Raw genomic sequence first — 14,812 nt, 5'->3', positions numbered from 1 at the left:
GAGGGGAGGCCGCGGGGCACTCACCTGTCCCCCCCTCAGGTCCCCAACTCGCGCGCCCCGCTGTGTGCCATCCTGCCGGGACTTCGCGCCCGCCTGGGGGGTTGGGACCACTGCGCTGGGTGTTGCCGGGGCTTTGGAGTCGTCCTGAGCTCCCCGCCCTCGGGCATTCTCTGGGACGCGCGGTGGTAGTTGAGAGCCGGCCTCGGTGTAGACCTTCACTGTCTGCGGGAATCGGCCTCGCCGCCGCTCTCGAGCTGTGACCTTGGGCGAGCTCCTCCTCACCCCGAGCGTCAGCCTCCTCGCCTGTGAAATGGGTATAACCCAGCGCCTCGGTTGTGAGAAGGGAAGCCCTGATCACCGTGTGTGACGCGGTGAGCGCCCAGTAAGTTGTGTGATTATTACTGTTACTGGGTATCCAGGCGTTTAGGATTTGCTTGTGGTAGGTGGGAGCCTGTTAGGGCGCATCTCAGCTTCAGAGAAAGTTCCCACCAATCCGTCTTGCGATGCGAGAATCCAGTAAGATCACCCTCAGTACGCTTTTCAAGGAAAGTGCCGTTCAAATCTCGTTTATTGGGTTTCAAGATTACTGAGTTTGTCGTTTCACAGTAAGTGGTTTATGAAGAGTCTTCAGTAAATCCGAGTTCTGGAAGCCTTCACTTGAAGACTTAAATGCATAAAAGAAGTTTGCTCTGGCAAGGGAATTCTGTTGTGACACCCCTTGTGTCTCCTTTTCAGTCCACACAGGCTTCTGCACTTGTTTGGTTGATTTAAAGTGACCCTCATTTCCCACCTTTTTTTAAAAAAAAAACTATGTCGATGTCTGAATCAATTCTCAAATCCATGGTAATCCTATATTCAACGTTCAGCAAACATTTATTGGGCATTTACTATGTGCATTTAGGAGAATGTCCCTTCCCTCCCTAGCCTGTGTGTTCGTTGACGTTCATGGACAAATTTCTTTTCCCCTGAAATTCATGTGATCTGACAGAGTGCTCAGCACCAAGTAAGTGCTGATAAATATTAGTTCAAGGAAAGCTGCACCTGGGCCCATTCCTTAAGAAGTTATGTGGGTTGCTCTCAGTAGCAGTGGGGCATGGTCTATACTCTGGGAGCACTTGTCACTTACTCAAAAGCATCTGTTTAGATTTGGTGACTTTGCGGCTGTGATAAGTAAAAGTGGGTAGGGTAAGTAGTCCCCTGCTATGTCTGCTACCTCTGTTGAATATGGTGCAGTTTGAAGTAAAGAAACACTCATTTAACTAATTCCGGTGCTTTCTGAAATTAGACTTAAAAAAATATCTTTTAGAAAGCATTAAGTATTATTTTATCATTTTTCCTGGAGAACAGATTCTTCAGACGCTGAACAAGAGCTTTTCTGGCCTTGTTTTAAAATGACATTAGAAATTATAACTGTAGTGTAAATTTCTTTCCGGTGGGGCCACACAATAGCAAAATCTTTCTAAAGAAAGCCTAAGTGGCATTAAAATATAGGGTTTCCCCCTTGTGGTCATAGATCTGCTGAAGTGTGTTATTAGAATGCTTTCTCCCTTTTCTTCACCAGTTAATGTATTTCTTAGTCTCGGTTTTTTTATTTTCTAAAATTGTGCCACCTGGTGGTTGAAATCTTCTGCTTATCATAGAATACTCGTTAGAAAAATTTTACCTCAGGGTCTTGGTAGAATAAGGTGAAGCAGTGAATAAAATAAGACTATAGTTTTTATATCTTTAGTGAGGGCACCCTACTGCTTCAACTCTCCCAGCTTACCCCCAAGTAAAAGTTACAGTTGCTTTGCAGGGGCCTATTAGCCAGTTATCAAAATATCAAATTGTCACAGATGAACATTTTTAAGAGTTTAAGTGGACTGTTGTGGTATTAATGTGTGCATACCTGAGGAAGTGGCTGGGATTGGCACGGGGAAGGAGGAGTTGTAACTGTGACAAGTAAACCGTTCTGAGGGTTTCTAAATGCCAGTGTAAAAGTGGGACTGAAGTTTTGCGTTTAACTAAAGTACTAACAGTTTGAGTGGAATTTATCCCTCTCTTTCTCACTGCAAATACCCATACACTGTAAATACCGTTGACGATGACAACGTTCATTGTCACCAATGAACGTTCCCATCACCTTTGCTTCAATAGGGCGGCTGATGTTCATAATTACCTTGGTGCTGCCTTTTGAGATTGTTTTCTGTGTTATCAGTGGTAACAAGCGTTTATCCCTTGAGGGCAAATTTTATTTTTGGGAATGGCTTAAATTTAATTGTGAACTTAGATTTGAGAAGAAAGGTAAGGATGCAATGTAAGAATATACTCTGTGACATCCTTAATTAACTTAGTCAGTCTCTTGGGCACATTAGGACGGATAAATGAGAAGTTCACACAGCAGCCTGTTTCATTGTTGGACAGCTCCAGGAAGATGACAGCTGCCTCTGTAACTGCCACACTTTGGTTTCCAGTCCTGTCCTCGGACACATCTCAGAGTCAGTTCAGTTCAGCCTTTCCCATCAGGTGACAGGGCATTTCAGATATACTAATAATACTTTACCTTTGTCGCACTCACTCTTCACTATTTCAGATACTCTCACCTATGTTATTTTAAACCTCATGATACAGGTCAAGAGCTAATTCCATTTTATGGAAGAAGAGAGTTAGGTCTCAGATTAACTTAGCCAAAGTGATATAACTTGTGAATAGCTGTGTCCACAGCCTTTGCTTTCAGACCCACATCTTCTCCCTTCAAATCCATTACTTGTACTTAACCAGGCTGTTCTTTTTATCTGTCTCCTCTGTTGTGGGTTTCCCTAAGTTAATAAATATTCCCAATTTCATGAATGGCTTCCTGTTTAAACCTAGTGTCAGAGCCATCTCCATCCTGAGCATTCCCCCCTGGGGTACTCAAATTGTCAGTATTCTGGACATGGCTGATCAGGACAAGCACAATACTTTTCTTTTTCTTGATGTAGACAGATCCTCTATTTCTAATAATACAGGATAATATTACATTGACTTCTTTGAACCTAGGCCTAGAATTAGTCCCTGTTGAAGTTGTAGCTAACCAGAGGTGCTTTGGAAAATAGTTTTTTTCTATCTGAATTTATTTCATTCACAAACTGCTGGGAAGGCATGTCTTTCCATTTTAAATGCGGGAAAAATCTGTCACGGTGGGAGATTACGTTGGGTAGTAACTCTGTCACTTACTGTGTGACCCGGGGCTTAGTTTTGCTATGAAAATATGACTAATGCGTATTTTGACCTACAAAAAAGCTATTTCTTATGGTTCAACTGAGCTTAAAAAGGTACCTACTTCCTCTGGTTATTGGGAGGATTATAAGACTTGTGCCTGCACGTGGTAAGTGTTCAATAAATTTATTTTCTACTCTAATAATGTGGATATATTCTTGTGGCTTTGATGAAATTTTAAAAATAAGCATATGCAATATGTATTTAGCTTTTATTCAGTTCATAAAACGTTACTTTGAGTTACAATAGTGTTACTAGAATAAGCTTTTAAAGGTGACTACTGGAAGGTGTCAGCACTCATTTAAATGTGCTCTGAGAACAATGCCATTGTTTTAGACTTATGTTTTGTATGTTACACCCAAGAGTACAGCAGTGCATCTGCATATACACCAACAGTTAGCCAAATCGGTAGATAGAGGGAAAGGGGAAGAAGAGAATATCTAACTAAAAAGATAGGGTGGAGGCAAGAGGGGAATGATTGATAAAGCAAGGAATTTGTTAGATAAGGGATAAGGTAAGTGTTTAGAGCTTTAGGTTAAGTCACAGCTTTCACCAAGAAGAATAGGAAAAGGAAACCATATGAAGCTATTTTCTTGTTTGACACAATCACCTAGGATAAGTAGGTAGACAGGAAGACGTTTTATTGGTGCCGTGACTGGATCTACAGTAACATACATATTTGAAGTAAACTTTTGTGGAGGGAGGAAAAATATGTATCATGATATACATTTACACTTATATACAAGGTGCATGTGTATATTTATCTCAGCAGCCAAGTGTGTTCTTAAGTTTTACCTTACCAATGAGAGAGGTCATTTCAGTACATCAGAAGCTTGTTTCTGAACTGTAAAAGCCCACATTTGAGGGCTGGTTGATAGAAATATGCAAAAATATTTTGTCAGATGTATTTACAAAATAAAATGTTAACGGCATTTTCTAATGCCGTTACACTAAATGTACACTAAACCAGTGTACATCTCCCTTCAGAAAAAATAAGCAAGGCAGAAGCAGGATAACTAATATATGCATAAGTGTAGGTATATAATACTGGTATAATATTAGATGACTTAAATTGCTGGACTGTATGAGACCTCATTTTTCTGAGGCAAAATTTTTATATCATTGAAAAGACTTTGTCATCAGTGACAGGCAGACAGAACTTGAACTTGGCTGCATTTCCAGTTTCCATTTCAAATACTCAAATACTTACTTGGCACAGCGGCCTGATTTGTGATCTTTAGTTGTGGTGTGTGTGTGTGTTTAGTAGTTACTCAGTGGAACAGTGATCTTCTGATATTTTTATCACTTGAAATCTGAAATAGTAGGTATATTATAATTCTCTGCAATTATTTGTTTAGTCATTTTTAAGGATTTTATTTGTTGGGAGTGGGAGGTTGATGGGCAGTTTGAATTTCTTGGAACTTTTTTTTAACAGCTTTATTAAGGTATAATTTACATACCATAGAATTCGCTCACTCTAAGTGAAATCAGTGATATTAGTAAGCTTCTACAGTTGTGCAGCCATTACCACAATCCTATTTTAGAACATTTTCGTCCCCCGAAGTTTTCTTTGTGCCATTTCCATATTAATCCCCACTCTCACCTTTGGGCCTAGGCATTGATCAGCTTTTTGTCTCTACAAATTTGCCTTGTTTAGACATTGCATATAAATGGACTCATACATTACAGTCTTTTGAATATGGCTTATTTCATTTAATTTAGTGCTTTTGAGGTTCCTCCATGTTGGCACAAGTATAAGTTCATTCTTTTTAATTGCTAGGTAGTAGTATCCCATTGTATAGATATACCGATTTGTTTATCCATTACTTGATTATTAGACATTTGGATTGTTTCCAGTATTGACTATTACGAATAATGCTATGAACATTCACATATAAGTCTTTGTGGGGATATATGTTTTCATTTCTCTTGGGTGTGGTCTTAGGAGTGCAGTTTCCAGGTCATATGTTAAGTTTGTGTTTAACTTCTTAAGAAACTGCCAAATTGTTTTCCAAAGTGTCTGTACTATTTAGCGTTCCCAGTTGCAATGAGTAAGGTCCCTTTCCTCCACATCCTAACCGGTGCTTGGTATTGTCTGATTTTGTGATTATAGCTATTCTGGTGTATGTGTAGTAACCTTTTCTGAGTTAAAAAGAATAGGTTTAAGAAAAGAATAGGTGAATAGTGCTGCATAAATATAGCCAACACCTGAAAATGATGATTTATCTTAGACCTTGGCTGCTAATTTTCTTCTTTGTGAAATGAAGCAATTAAACTTAATTTCAGGGATTTTAGGTTCTTGTTTTCATTGTAATAATTGCATTTTATGAGTATATATGCTAAATTTGAGAAAAAAATTTCCACATCTGCTTCTTGTTTCTCTTCATGGTTTAGTTAGATTTTTTCAGGCAGATGTTAGTTAGGAAGAAAGCAGTCTACATTAATTCACACTGATGTGAGACTGACTAATGGCCCTTTAACCCTTATACATTTAAAAAGGATTAATAGGCCAGTTCTCTTCATTGGTAGAATTTCATCCGAACAAAATGAGTTGTAATCAATTTCAGGAATGTGGGAAAAGTAATTGAAGTCAGGCTTATTAATATAGGCAAGATGTTTCTGCTTGAGCACCTATTTCCAGGATTGGGTCTCTTGAGGAGTCCGCTTTTTTCTGAACCTGCATATTCTCTAAACACTCCTGATAACCTGCCAAATCTGTTAAGTCATTGGATAAGGAAGCTGAGGCTCAAGTTTAATAATTTGCCTAATAATTTGCATTCTTTTCTGGTAAAGGTCACTGCAGGTTCTTACTGAAAATAGTTTTAGGTCGCATTAACAAGTACAGTCACACATATTCAAGACACTCTTGTATCCACAGGTTGCTCTGCTGTGCTCCATCTCCTTCTCCTAAAGATGCATCCTGACTTATCTCCACACTTGCATACTGAAGAATGCAACGTCTTGATTAACTTGCTTAAGGAATGTCACAAAAATGTAAGAGTTCAGAAAAATGGCCATAAAGCAAAAATGAAACCTAGGTACAGCACACCGATGTAAAACGTTATCTCCATTAATGGAAGGAAATGATAATGTCTTAGTTATGGGTCTTAGCTTAGCAAAGATTAGCAGTTGATGCTTGTGATTTTTTTAGAAACCACTTCCCTTTATGATGAGTAGAAATCAAGCATGGTAATTTATTAGGGATCTTCTGAAATGATATATAGTAATTAGAGTCCCTGTTCCTTGTTCCTTGACTTCTACAGTTGTGTGTTTAAAGGAAGTTGAAACTTTTTTTTTTTTTTTTTTTTTGCGGTACGCGGGCCTCTCACTGTGTGGGATCCTCCCGGACCGGGACACGAGCTCGTGTCCCCCGCATCGGCAGGCGGACTCTCAACCACTGCGCCACCAGGGAAGCCCCTGAAACATTTTTTATAATTATATGTTAACTAGATTTAAATTATGACTGGGCTAATTTGACAGGTTTACTTAGTTGTTAGTGGAATGGAAATAAAATTCCATGGTTAAAACCAAAATAGAAAATAAGCCCATTTTTGGAATGCGTTAAATTAACCTGATATTTTTCCCAATGTCAAATATTTAGCTTTTTTCATGTATTTGATGTATGAGACAGTTATAAGGAGCATTTGTGTTTTTCTTTAACTTTGCATGATGCATTATTTCCTTCATGTTATTCATAAACTGTAGATATATCAGGTTCCAATAATAGTATTATTTAAATGAGTAAAATTTTAAGACTAAAAGTAAGGTAGTAAGGAATGCCGATGACCTGTGAAGTCAGGTATTTATACTGGTTCAAAGAATGTTGTTGATGACAATAAACTTTTCAGCAAACTATTTCTGCCGTACATCTAGATTAAGAATTGATACTGTGGGATTGACGTATATATATTCACTAATATGTATAAGATAGATAACTAATAAGAATTGGTATTGTAAGTCTTTTTAACTTTAGCCGTTCTCTGGATGTGTCATAGTATATTATTTGGTTTTAAATTGTGTTTCCCTGGGGGCTGATGACTTTAAGCATCTTTTCATGTACTTATTGGCCATTCATATAACGTCTTTTGCCCATGTTTTAAAATTGGGTTGTTTTGTCTTGTTATTGAGTTGTAAGAATTCTTTTTATCATTTGGCATACAAGTCCTATGTCTCATAAGTGTATTGTGAATATTTTCTCCCCGTCTGTAACATCCTTTTTTATTAAAGATGTGTTACAAAGAGCCGTTTGTAAGTTTGATGAAGTCTAATTTACCAGTTTTTTCTTTTATTGTTTATGTTTTTTGTGTTCTAAGGATCTTTGTATATTTCCTGGTCACAAAGATTTTTCTCTTATTTTTTCTTCTAGAAGTTTTGTAGTTTTAGCTTTTAAAATTTAGGTCTGTGATTCAAGTCAATTTTTGTGTATGGTGTGAGGTATGAGTCAAGGTTTATTTCTCTCCCTGCGGATACCCAGTTATTCCAGCACCATTTGTTGAAGAGACTGTCCTTTCCCCACTAAATTACCTTGGTGCCTTTGTCAAAAATCAGTTGACCATATGTGAATGGGTCTACTTCTGGGCTCTCTAGTCTGTTCCACTGATTTATATGTCTGTTCTTAACACCAGTTGATTCCAACATTATCTTACTGGGGCCACCTGGTCCCATGACTGTTTTGTCCTCTTTTCTGTCCCAATTCACTTTCTATGCTGCATCTGGAGTGCTCTCTCAGACGTAAGTTTAATCACTGTTCCCCTTAATGGCTCCCTTTGCCTGTAGAATAAACTCTAAAATTTCTTTGTGTTTCGAGGCCTTCATGTTCTGGCCCCTACTTACTTTTGGGCTTGACTACATGCCCCCCCATCCCTCATCCTTCTGCGTGTTCTTGTCTGCAGTTGTACTGGAGCATGTTTTTGTCTTCTAAGCCTTTGTATTTGCTTTTTTCCTATGCTTAACTTAGAGCCTTCCTCACTGTCTCAACTTCTCATTTGCTTGATCAGGTTTTATCATCCTCCAGGCTTTATTCTGCTTAATTTGTCATTTCCTCTTCTTTTTCTTTCCTGGCCCAGATTCTCTGTACTCCAGTAATACTGTACATAATAGATTTCCTACGTTATGGCAGTTACTCTTACACTTTTTGGTCTCAGGACTCCTTCACACTCTTAAAAGTTATTGAGGACCCCAAAGAACTTTTGTTTATGTGGACTATATCTACCAATATTTAGTGAATTAGAAATTAAAACTGAGAAACTGAAAAAATACTAATTTATTTAAAAACTATAATAATAAACCCATTACATGTTAATAGTTATTTTTCATTAAAGAGACCTTATTTTCCAAAACAAAAAAAACGGTGGAAAGAGTGACATTGCTTTTGCATTTTTGCAGTTCTCTTTAATGTTTGGTTTAATAGAATACAGCTGGATTCTCATATCTGTTTCTGCACTCAATCTGTGGTGATATTACACTTCATGTAGCCTCTGGAAAAATCCACTGTACCCTTGTGAGAGAATGAAAGTGAGCAAAGCAAGTAAGATCTTCAATTATTAGGAAGATAGATTTTACCTTCCCCTGGAAAGGTCTTCGGTAGCCCTGGGGACTCCACTTTGAGAACCGCTGCTTTATAGCGATCACTTCATGATTGTCTCTTTCCTCTGATTCTGAGCTATGAGAGTAGGGCCCAGGTCCACCTTGCTCACTGTTGTGTCCCTAGTGCCTGGGACACTGTCTTCCAGACACTGACTAATTGATTCACTTATTCAATCAGTTGCTCTACCAGTTTGTTCTCTAGAAACAGACACCAGGCACTGGAGGCTTATGCAGGTGTATACAAGAGAAGTACAGTCCATGGGCATTTCTTTTACCAACTCCACTGGGGCGTTTTGGGTTTGTTTTTCACATAGCGTCACAAGAGTATAATTCTCATTTGGGCTAATGTTGAGGTGAAAGTGAAAATATAAATTAGTTTTTCTCTTGAATTTTTAAAATAAGATGTATGTGTATGGGATGATATGAATAAATATAAACTAAACTATGAAATATTGCCTTACATTCTAAAAGTTTAACCCTTTCTGGTATTTCTGTTTGGCCAGAAGGTGTGTGAAAAAGCATTGTCCCTGTTTGTTGTCAAGGAGGTAGTTTATACACAGGAAATATTTACCATGAAAAGGTAATTAGGTAATCAGTGGGAGATCTTAAATGCTTGCCAGAAAAACTCTGACCATTTATTCAATGTGGACCAGAAAAGTACATTTAAAGTGGTGAAGAAACAGGGAAAAAAGAAGTAGCATGACTATCACTAATTATGTGTTGTCTGGTTTCCATGAAAGCCTTAATTAGAAAGAAAAGGAAAAGATGTGCTTATTGTTACAAGTTCAGCGTTTATGGCATGTCATTATAGGAGATCACCATGCTGTCCGACCTACCCATAAAAATTGTGACATGCAAACACACTAATTATGGCCCTACTAAAATTCAGGTTCTTGATGTCAGTCTTTATCTGCTTTGGAGCATATATACTTTTTGCCATGATCATAGTCACAGGACTTGAAACCACTAGAAGATTTTTATTTTTGCTTTTCAAACAAAGCAGACTTTGAATTCAGACATTGATTTTCTTATATTGTGAATTAGTGGCTTGTTTATGTGGCCCTTACAGGCCATCTAATAATAGTGTTATGTGTTTCTAATTTATTTTGATGACATTTTGAATGGAAGCAAATGAGAAAATGGCTTTGGCACCAAGTTTCCATAAGTAACTCTTCTATGGGACAGGAGTGTTTGCTTGTGAAGGAAGTTACTGGTCATGTCAATATGGCTATACTTCCCTTTGACATCACTCTATGACAGAGGATGGATAACATGCCCTTAAAGAAAGGGTATTAGGTAATAAAATGCTTTTCACTCGGTCATTGTGAGGTTTTGGCAGGTTAATAGTCTTCTCTTTTACCAAAGAAAAGTCTTTTTATTTTTCATTTCTACCTATAGAGCATTTATTCCTCTTTTGTAGGAATGCCAGGATAAGCCTGTTTATGTGTATATTTTATACTTGTGACTTAACTATTTGCTTAACTATTAACTGTTTGCTTATTGACAAGGTGACCCATTAAACCCATGTCTGTGGGAATAAGTGTTTCAATTCTGTGTGCCAGAGACCTTAGCACATTATGGGATGAAATATTTTACGCCTTTTCTTCCTTTTAGCACAGCATTCTGAAATTTTTTGGTCATTGCAATGATCTTGATCGGGAGATGAGAAAATGCTTGAAGAATGAGGTAAGGAAAATGTTAAAGGATGGAAATGGTTGAACAATAGAAAAGAACATCTTGGAACAATATTATATATTACTGCCATTATTAAGTTTTTTGCAAATTTTTGTATAACACCGAAAATTGACTTTATATGTATGTCTTCCCCTAAAACCAAGAGGAGAAATGAAAGTGTCTTCTGGGGACAGTTTTGGGACACTGCTGATTTTTTTTTGCATGTACATCAATGAAAACAACTATCTTATAATAGTCACTGTAACTCCTTTGGATGAATTTTTAAGGTTTAGGACATTGAATCTGTTCAGCAGAAAGACTTGTCAGTCAGTGTTTAGCTATAGCAGGTAACTAAAACTCTCTGGGCCTCAATTTCCTTGTATAACGTGAGGAGGCTAGACTTAGGCTCTTTCCAGCTTTAAAATTTTGAATTTCTTTATAATTATAGTATGTACAACCCATAGGGATCTAGTTTGACTTGTTTGGAAAGACTCATTTCCTGAATACAGTTTTAGGCTATGACTTGGACTTGGGCAACTAGCCAAAGTTTATTGTCTTTTTGCAGGTACTGCAAACTGAACAGAGTGCATTTTAAGTCTTTGAAAAGAAATTCAATTCCATTTCTGTTTTGATCATCAGATATTTTAGGTCCAGAACCTTTAAAAAATATATAACTACTAAAAATCTGCTCTCCAATTTGCGTTTTCTGTACTTTTGAACTTTTTTTCCCCTATGAGCCTCATATTGAAAGGTATTAGATATGACATTTGAAGCCATTTAGCATCTGTGAATCTTTTTTTGTGTTTTCCACTTTGGGGCTCTCCCCCGCTCCACCCCCGCCTTCCTGGAATCCCTTTACAGCATCTTTCCTGTTTGAAAAACTTCCTGGAGTTCTAATAATTTTCTTTGTGTGAACAAATGGGTATAAGTGTTTTAAACTGATTTTTGAAAAGAGTTTTTTCATCATATGTAAATGGTAGTTTATATGGAAACTAAACCTAGGGCTGTGTTCCTGTTTTAGTAAGATTATGGAAAAATAAAACCCATAGTGTTTTATTTGGTATAGCTGTTTGTTCCTTACATGCTTTCAGTTGTATAAGATAGCTTTTTTCCTAAGTTTAGATTTTTTTTTGCCCTTACAGTTCAGTGATTTTTTTGCCCTTTTTGCCCTTACAGTTTCAGTGAAATTTTTTTTTCCCTATTTGATAGAAGAATGTGTAGATATTTTTCTTATTTTGTCTGAGTTTGTTTTCATATAAATTTCAGGTTTCTCCTTGACTACTTTCTAAGTCCTCTGTGTAGTTTTTTATATTGCTTCATTACCTGATTTATAGATGTTTTTCTGTCTGTTCTTTCATCCTTCAGTTCTCCAAACCTGTGCTCATTTATTTCCTCTCTGCTTTTAATGCTTCCCAGTTTCCCATTTACTGCTTCTAATACTCTCCTCCTCCCATTTCCTTCATGTGTCATTTAAGTACTTCATTCTTTGAAGCTTTTAACTAGAAAAAACGTCTGGCCAGTTCTTTCTGATCCTCTCTTTGCTGCTGTGTTGCTGCTTTTGTTCTTTTTATTGAAATAATCGCTAATACTACTTTTGCAGCATCCTCTTTTGTCTCTCTTACTTGTTTTGTTTGGTTTGGTTTTTGGCTAATTGACCTTTCATGCTATCTACGTTGTTTGGTGGCATTTTGTGAATAACATCATAGTTATCCTTTTTTTTTCTCCTTTTATTCAGGGGCTATGTTGACTCCCTTTGGAGATACCGTTACATGTATTTTAATATAGACTCTGTTTTAATTTGCCTTATGACTTACTCTATTGGCCTGCTACAGAGTATTGTCTTCTGAAGACTTACCCATAAGACCCTCCTTTGAACCTGATTGTTGGAGGCTTCATATGATTAAAGAGGGATATCAAATATTTTTCTCAGAGCAGGTATCCCTCCATGTTCTACAACTTTTTTTTTTAACCTTTTAAAGCAATGAAACGCCCTTCCCCTCTCCCCCCGACAGTCTTATGAAGAAAATTAATGTATGACGGATAAAAGGAATGTTTTGGTTAAAGGGACCTGGTGTTTCATCTGTTATTTGAAATGGCCCTTTGATGAGGAAAAAAAAAGTTTGAAAACCGCTACTATTCCAGAAGATATGTTAGAACTCTTCAGTCAAAACTTTAGACCTAGAAGACTTCTTAAAGATTATCTAGCCCAACTCCTTACATTTGAGCTTACTGGCCCAGAAGATGAAGTAACTCAAAGGTGTTAATCTCAGGACTCAGGGGAGGGCAGCCACTGGTTAGTGCTCTGTCACTAATCTTTTGTTTCTGTGGCTTCTTTCCATATCTCTGACAGCTGAAAGATTTTGATGTCCGATTATTCACATATACTCAGTTTTTTCAACTTGAATTTGCTTTTCCTTTTTTTCCACTCTGCCTAAGAACCCCTCTTGCACCTTTAAAATATGTCTTTATTGGTGTATATATTATAAGCATGTAAATATACACGTATGAAACCACTTATATTCAAGTTTCTCTGCTTTAAACAAGTACTTTTTCTCAGTGCCAGGCTCTGGGTTTCCTGTTAGTTATAACCTGCTGGCCAGATCAGAATACTAGGCTAAAATCCTCCAAGGTGAAAACTACATTTAGATCCAACCGATTACAGAAACATAGGATTTGGGGAGAATTGGGTTTGATGACTATTCGTGATGAAAAAATCCTAGGAAGTTCAGCTGACTGTAAGTTTCCATAGGAACCATTAGTATAATATGGTTACTAACAGCCAGTTACTCTTTTGGCAATATTTATAGAAATATAGTGTGTCTAGGTCATAAGAACTAGTAGGCTCACTGTAGTCCATATCTGCCGGACTTTGTTGAGAGCACTAGAGTATTTAATTCTGGTGTGGTATTTTTTTATAAGGGGTTATTCATATTAAAGTGTTGTATAAAAGGCACTTTACAGATAAACCTTTAGAAGGCAGAAGGTATGTTCTGTGGAACAGCTGTAGAAACCAGCAGCGTTCAGCCTGTAAAAGAGATAGTGAGTGGGTTACCTGTAATCAGATATTTGGAAGATTGTAGCAGTCAAGGAGAAATAGAGGGAAGTAGGAGAATTTACAGGGAAACACTTATTGGTTCAACACGAGAAGCTCTGGAACAAGTAGAAGTGTCCAGCAGTTAAACAGGCTGCCTCGCAGGGTAGGGAGCCTCCTGATTAGAAGTGTTCAAGTAGAGGTTAGATGACACGCTAGATTGTGAGCTTCTGGAGAGCAGGGACAGGACTCATCCATCCTAAATATTTATTGAGTTCACATTTTGGGAGGAAATTAACTCAGCAATTATTTCTGCACCTATTAGGAGTTAGGTGCTGTACTGTTTTGAATGAAATTTTACTAGATGGCCTCTAAGGTCACTGTTTCCAATCTCAGGTTCAGTGAAATAAGAGCCATGTAGAAATTTTGTCAGCAAAAATGTTATTTTTATTTTGCAAATATATCTACATATTTAACGTCTGTAAATGATGATGTAATCTATTGTCTCTTTTCTCCCCCTCCTTCCTTTTATTTTCTAGTACATGGAAAAGAGGAACAAGAGCAGGGAGCGTGGCAATGCAATGCGAAAGAGACTTTTTAATCCTCCAGAGGAATCTGAAAAATAGATCATATTTTCATTGGATGCCTTGGCTGAGAGAAGACCCAAAGACTCTTGGGTGATAGCTGAAGAAATCCGTTGCATTTAGTCTTCAGAATCCTTTGAATGGAAAGTGACCCATGAGAAATCGAGCCTTGGAGAAGTATGGAAGCCCTGGATCCGGAATGTTGGTTGGGCAGAGCTGTTAGTACTCTCTCTCCTCTTCCAGCGCACCTGAGACTTCTAACGTGTTTGTTCCTTTTGCCTACGGCCCCTTGACATTTGAGTAACTTATCTCCCTCAATAAAATCATTGATTCTAATCATATTTTCTCTGTTCTCTTAGACTCTCTTGGAATGAGGGCAAAATGGTGCCGTTAGACTTCTCTTTTTGCAGTGTGGCAGTTCTGGAGCCTAAACGTTGAAGGCACAACTAGGGCAGACAGAGTTTGGGGAAATCCCAGCTATGTTAACTCTATGAAAATCTTCCAACTTGATTGTTTTTAAAGAGCTCTTTTCCAAAAGGCTGAATGTTTGGCATTGATAAAATTGTGTCTGGCTAGGATTTAAGTCTGAGCAGACTAAGCTTCTCCGTTTGGTTGAAGGTGCCCACCCTGGGTGCCAGTTGTCTCGTGGGCATCAGCCTTGGGCCCGCGTGCCTCCTGTTTGCTGGGCACAGGGCCCTTC

General features: G+C 37.8%; 1 protein-coding gene across 1 annotated transcript in view; it reads left to right on the top strand.

The window, feature by feature from the left end:
* Positions 1-14,431, top strand: part of CMC2 (C-X9-C motif containing 2) — a 37,857-nt gene extending 23,426 nt beyond the window's left edge. Inside the window, 3 exon segments of the mRNA XM_024124867.2 lie at positions 6,116-6,231; positions 10,438-10,509; positions 14,068-14,431. Coding sequence (XP_023980635.1) covers positions 6,116-6,231; positions 10,438-10,509; positions 14,068-14,154 — 275 coding nt within the window. The 3' untranslated portion in view covers positions 14,155-14,431.
* Positions 14,432-14,812: the final 381 nt, after the last annotated feature.

The sequence above is a fragment of the Physeter macrocephalus genome, chromosome 17, assembly GCF_002837175.3.
Source record: "Physeter macrocephalus isolate SW-GA chromosome 17, ASM283717v5, whole genome shotgun sequence".
Classification (NCBI taxonomy): Eukaryota; Metazoa; Chordata; class Mammalia; order Artiodactyla; family Physeteridae; genus Physeter; species Physeter macrocephalus.
Note: the sequence above shows the minus strand (reverse complement) of the source record. Positions and strands in the feature narration are given on the sequence as shown.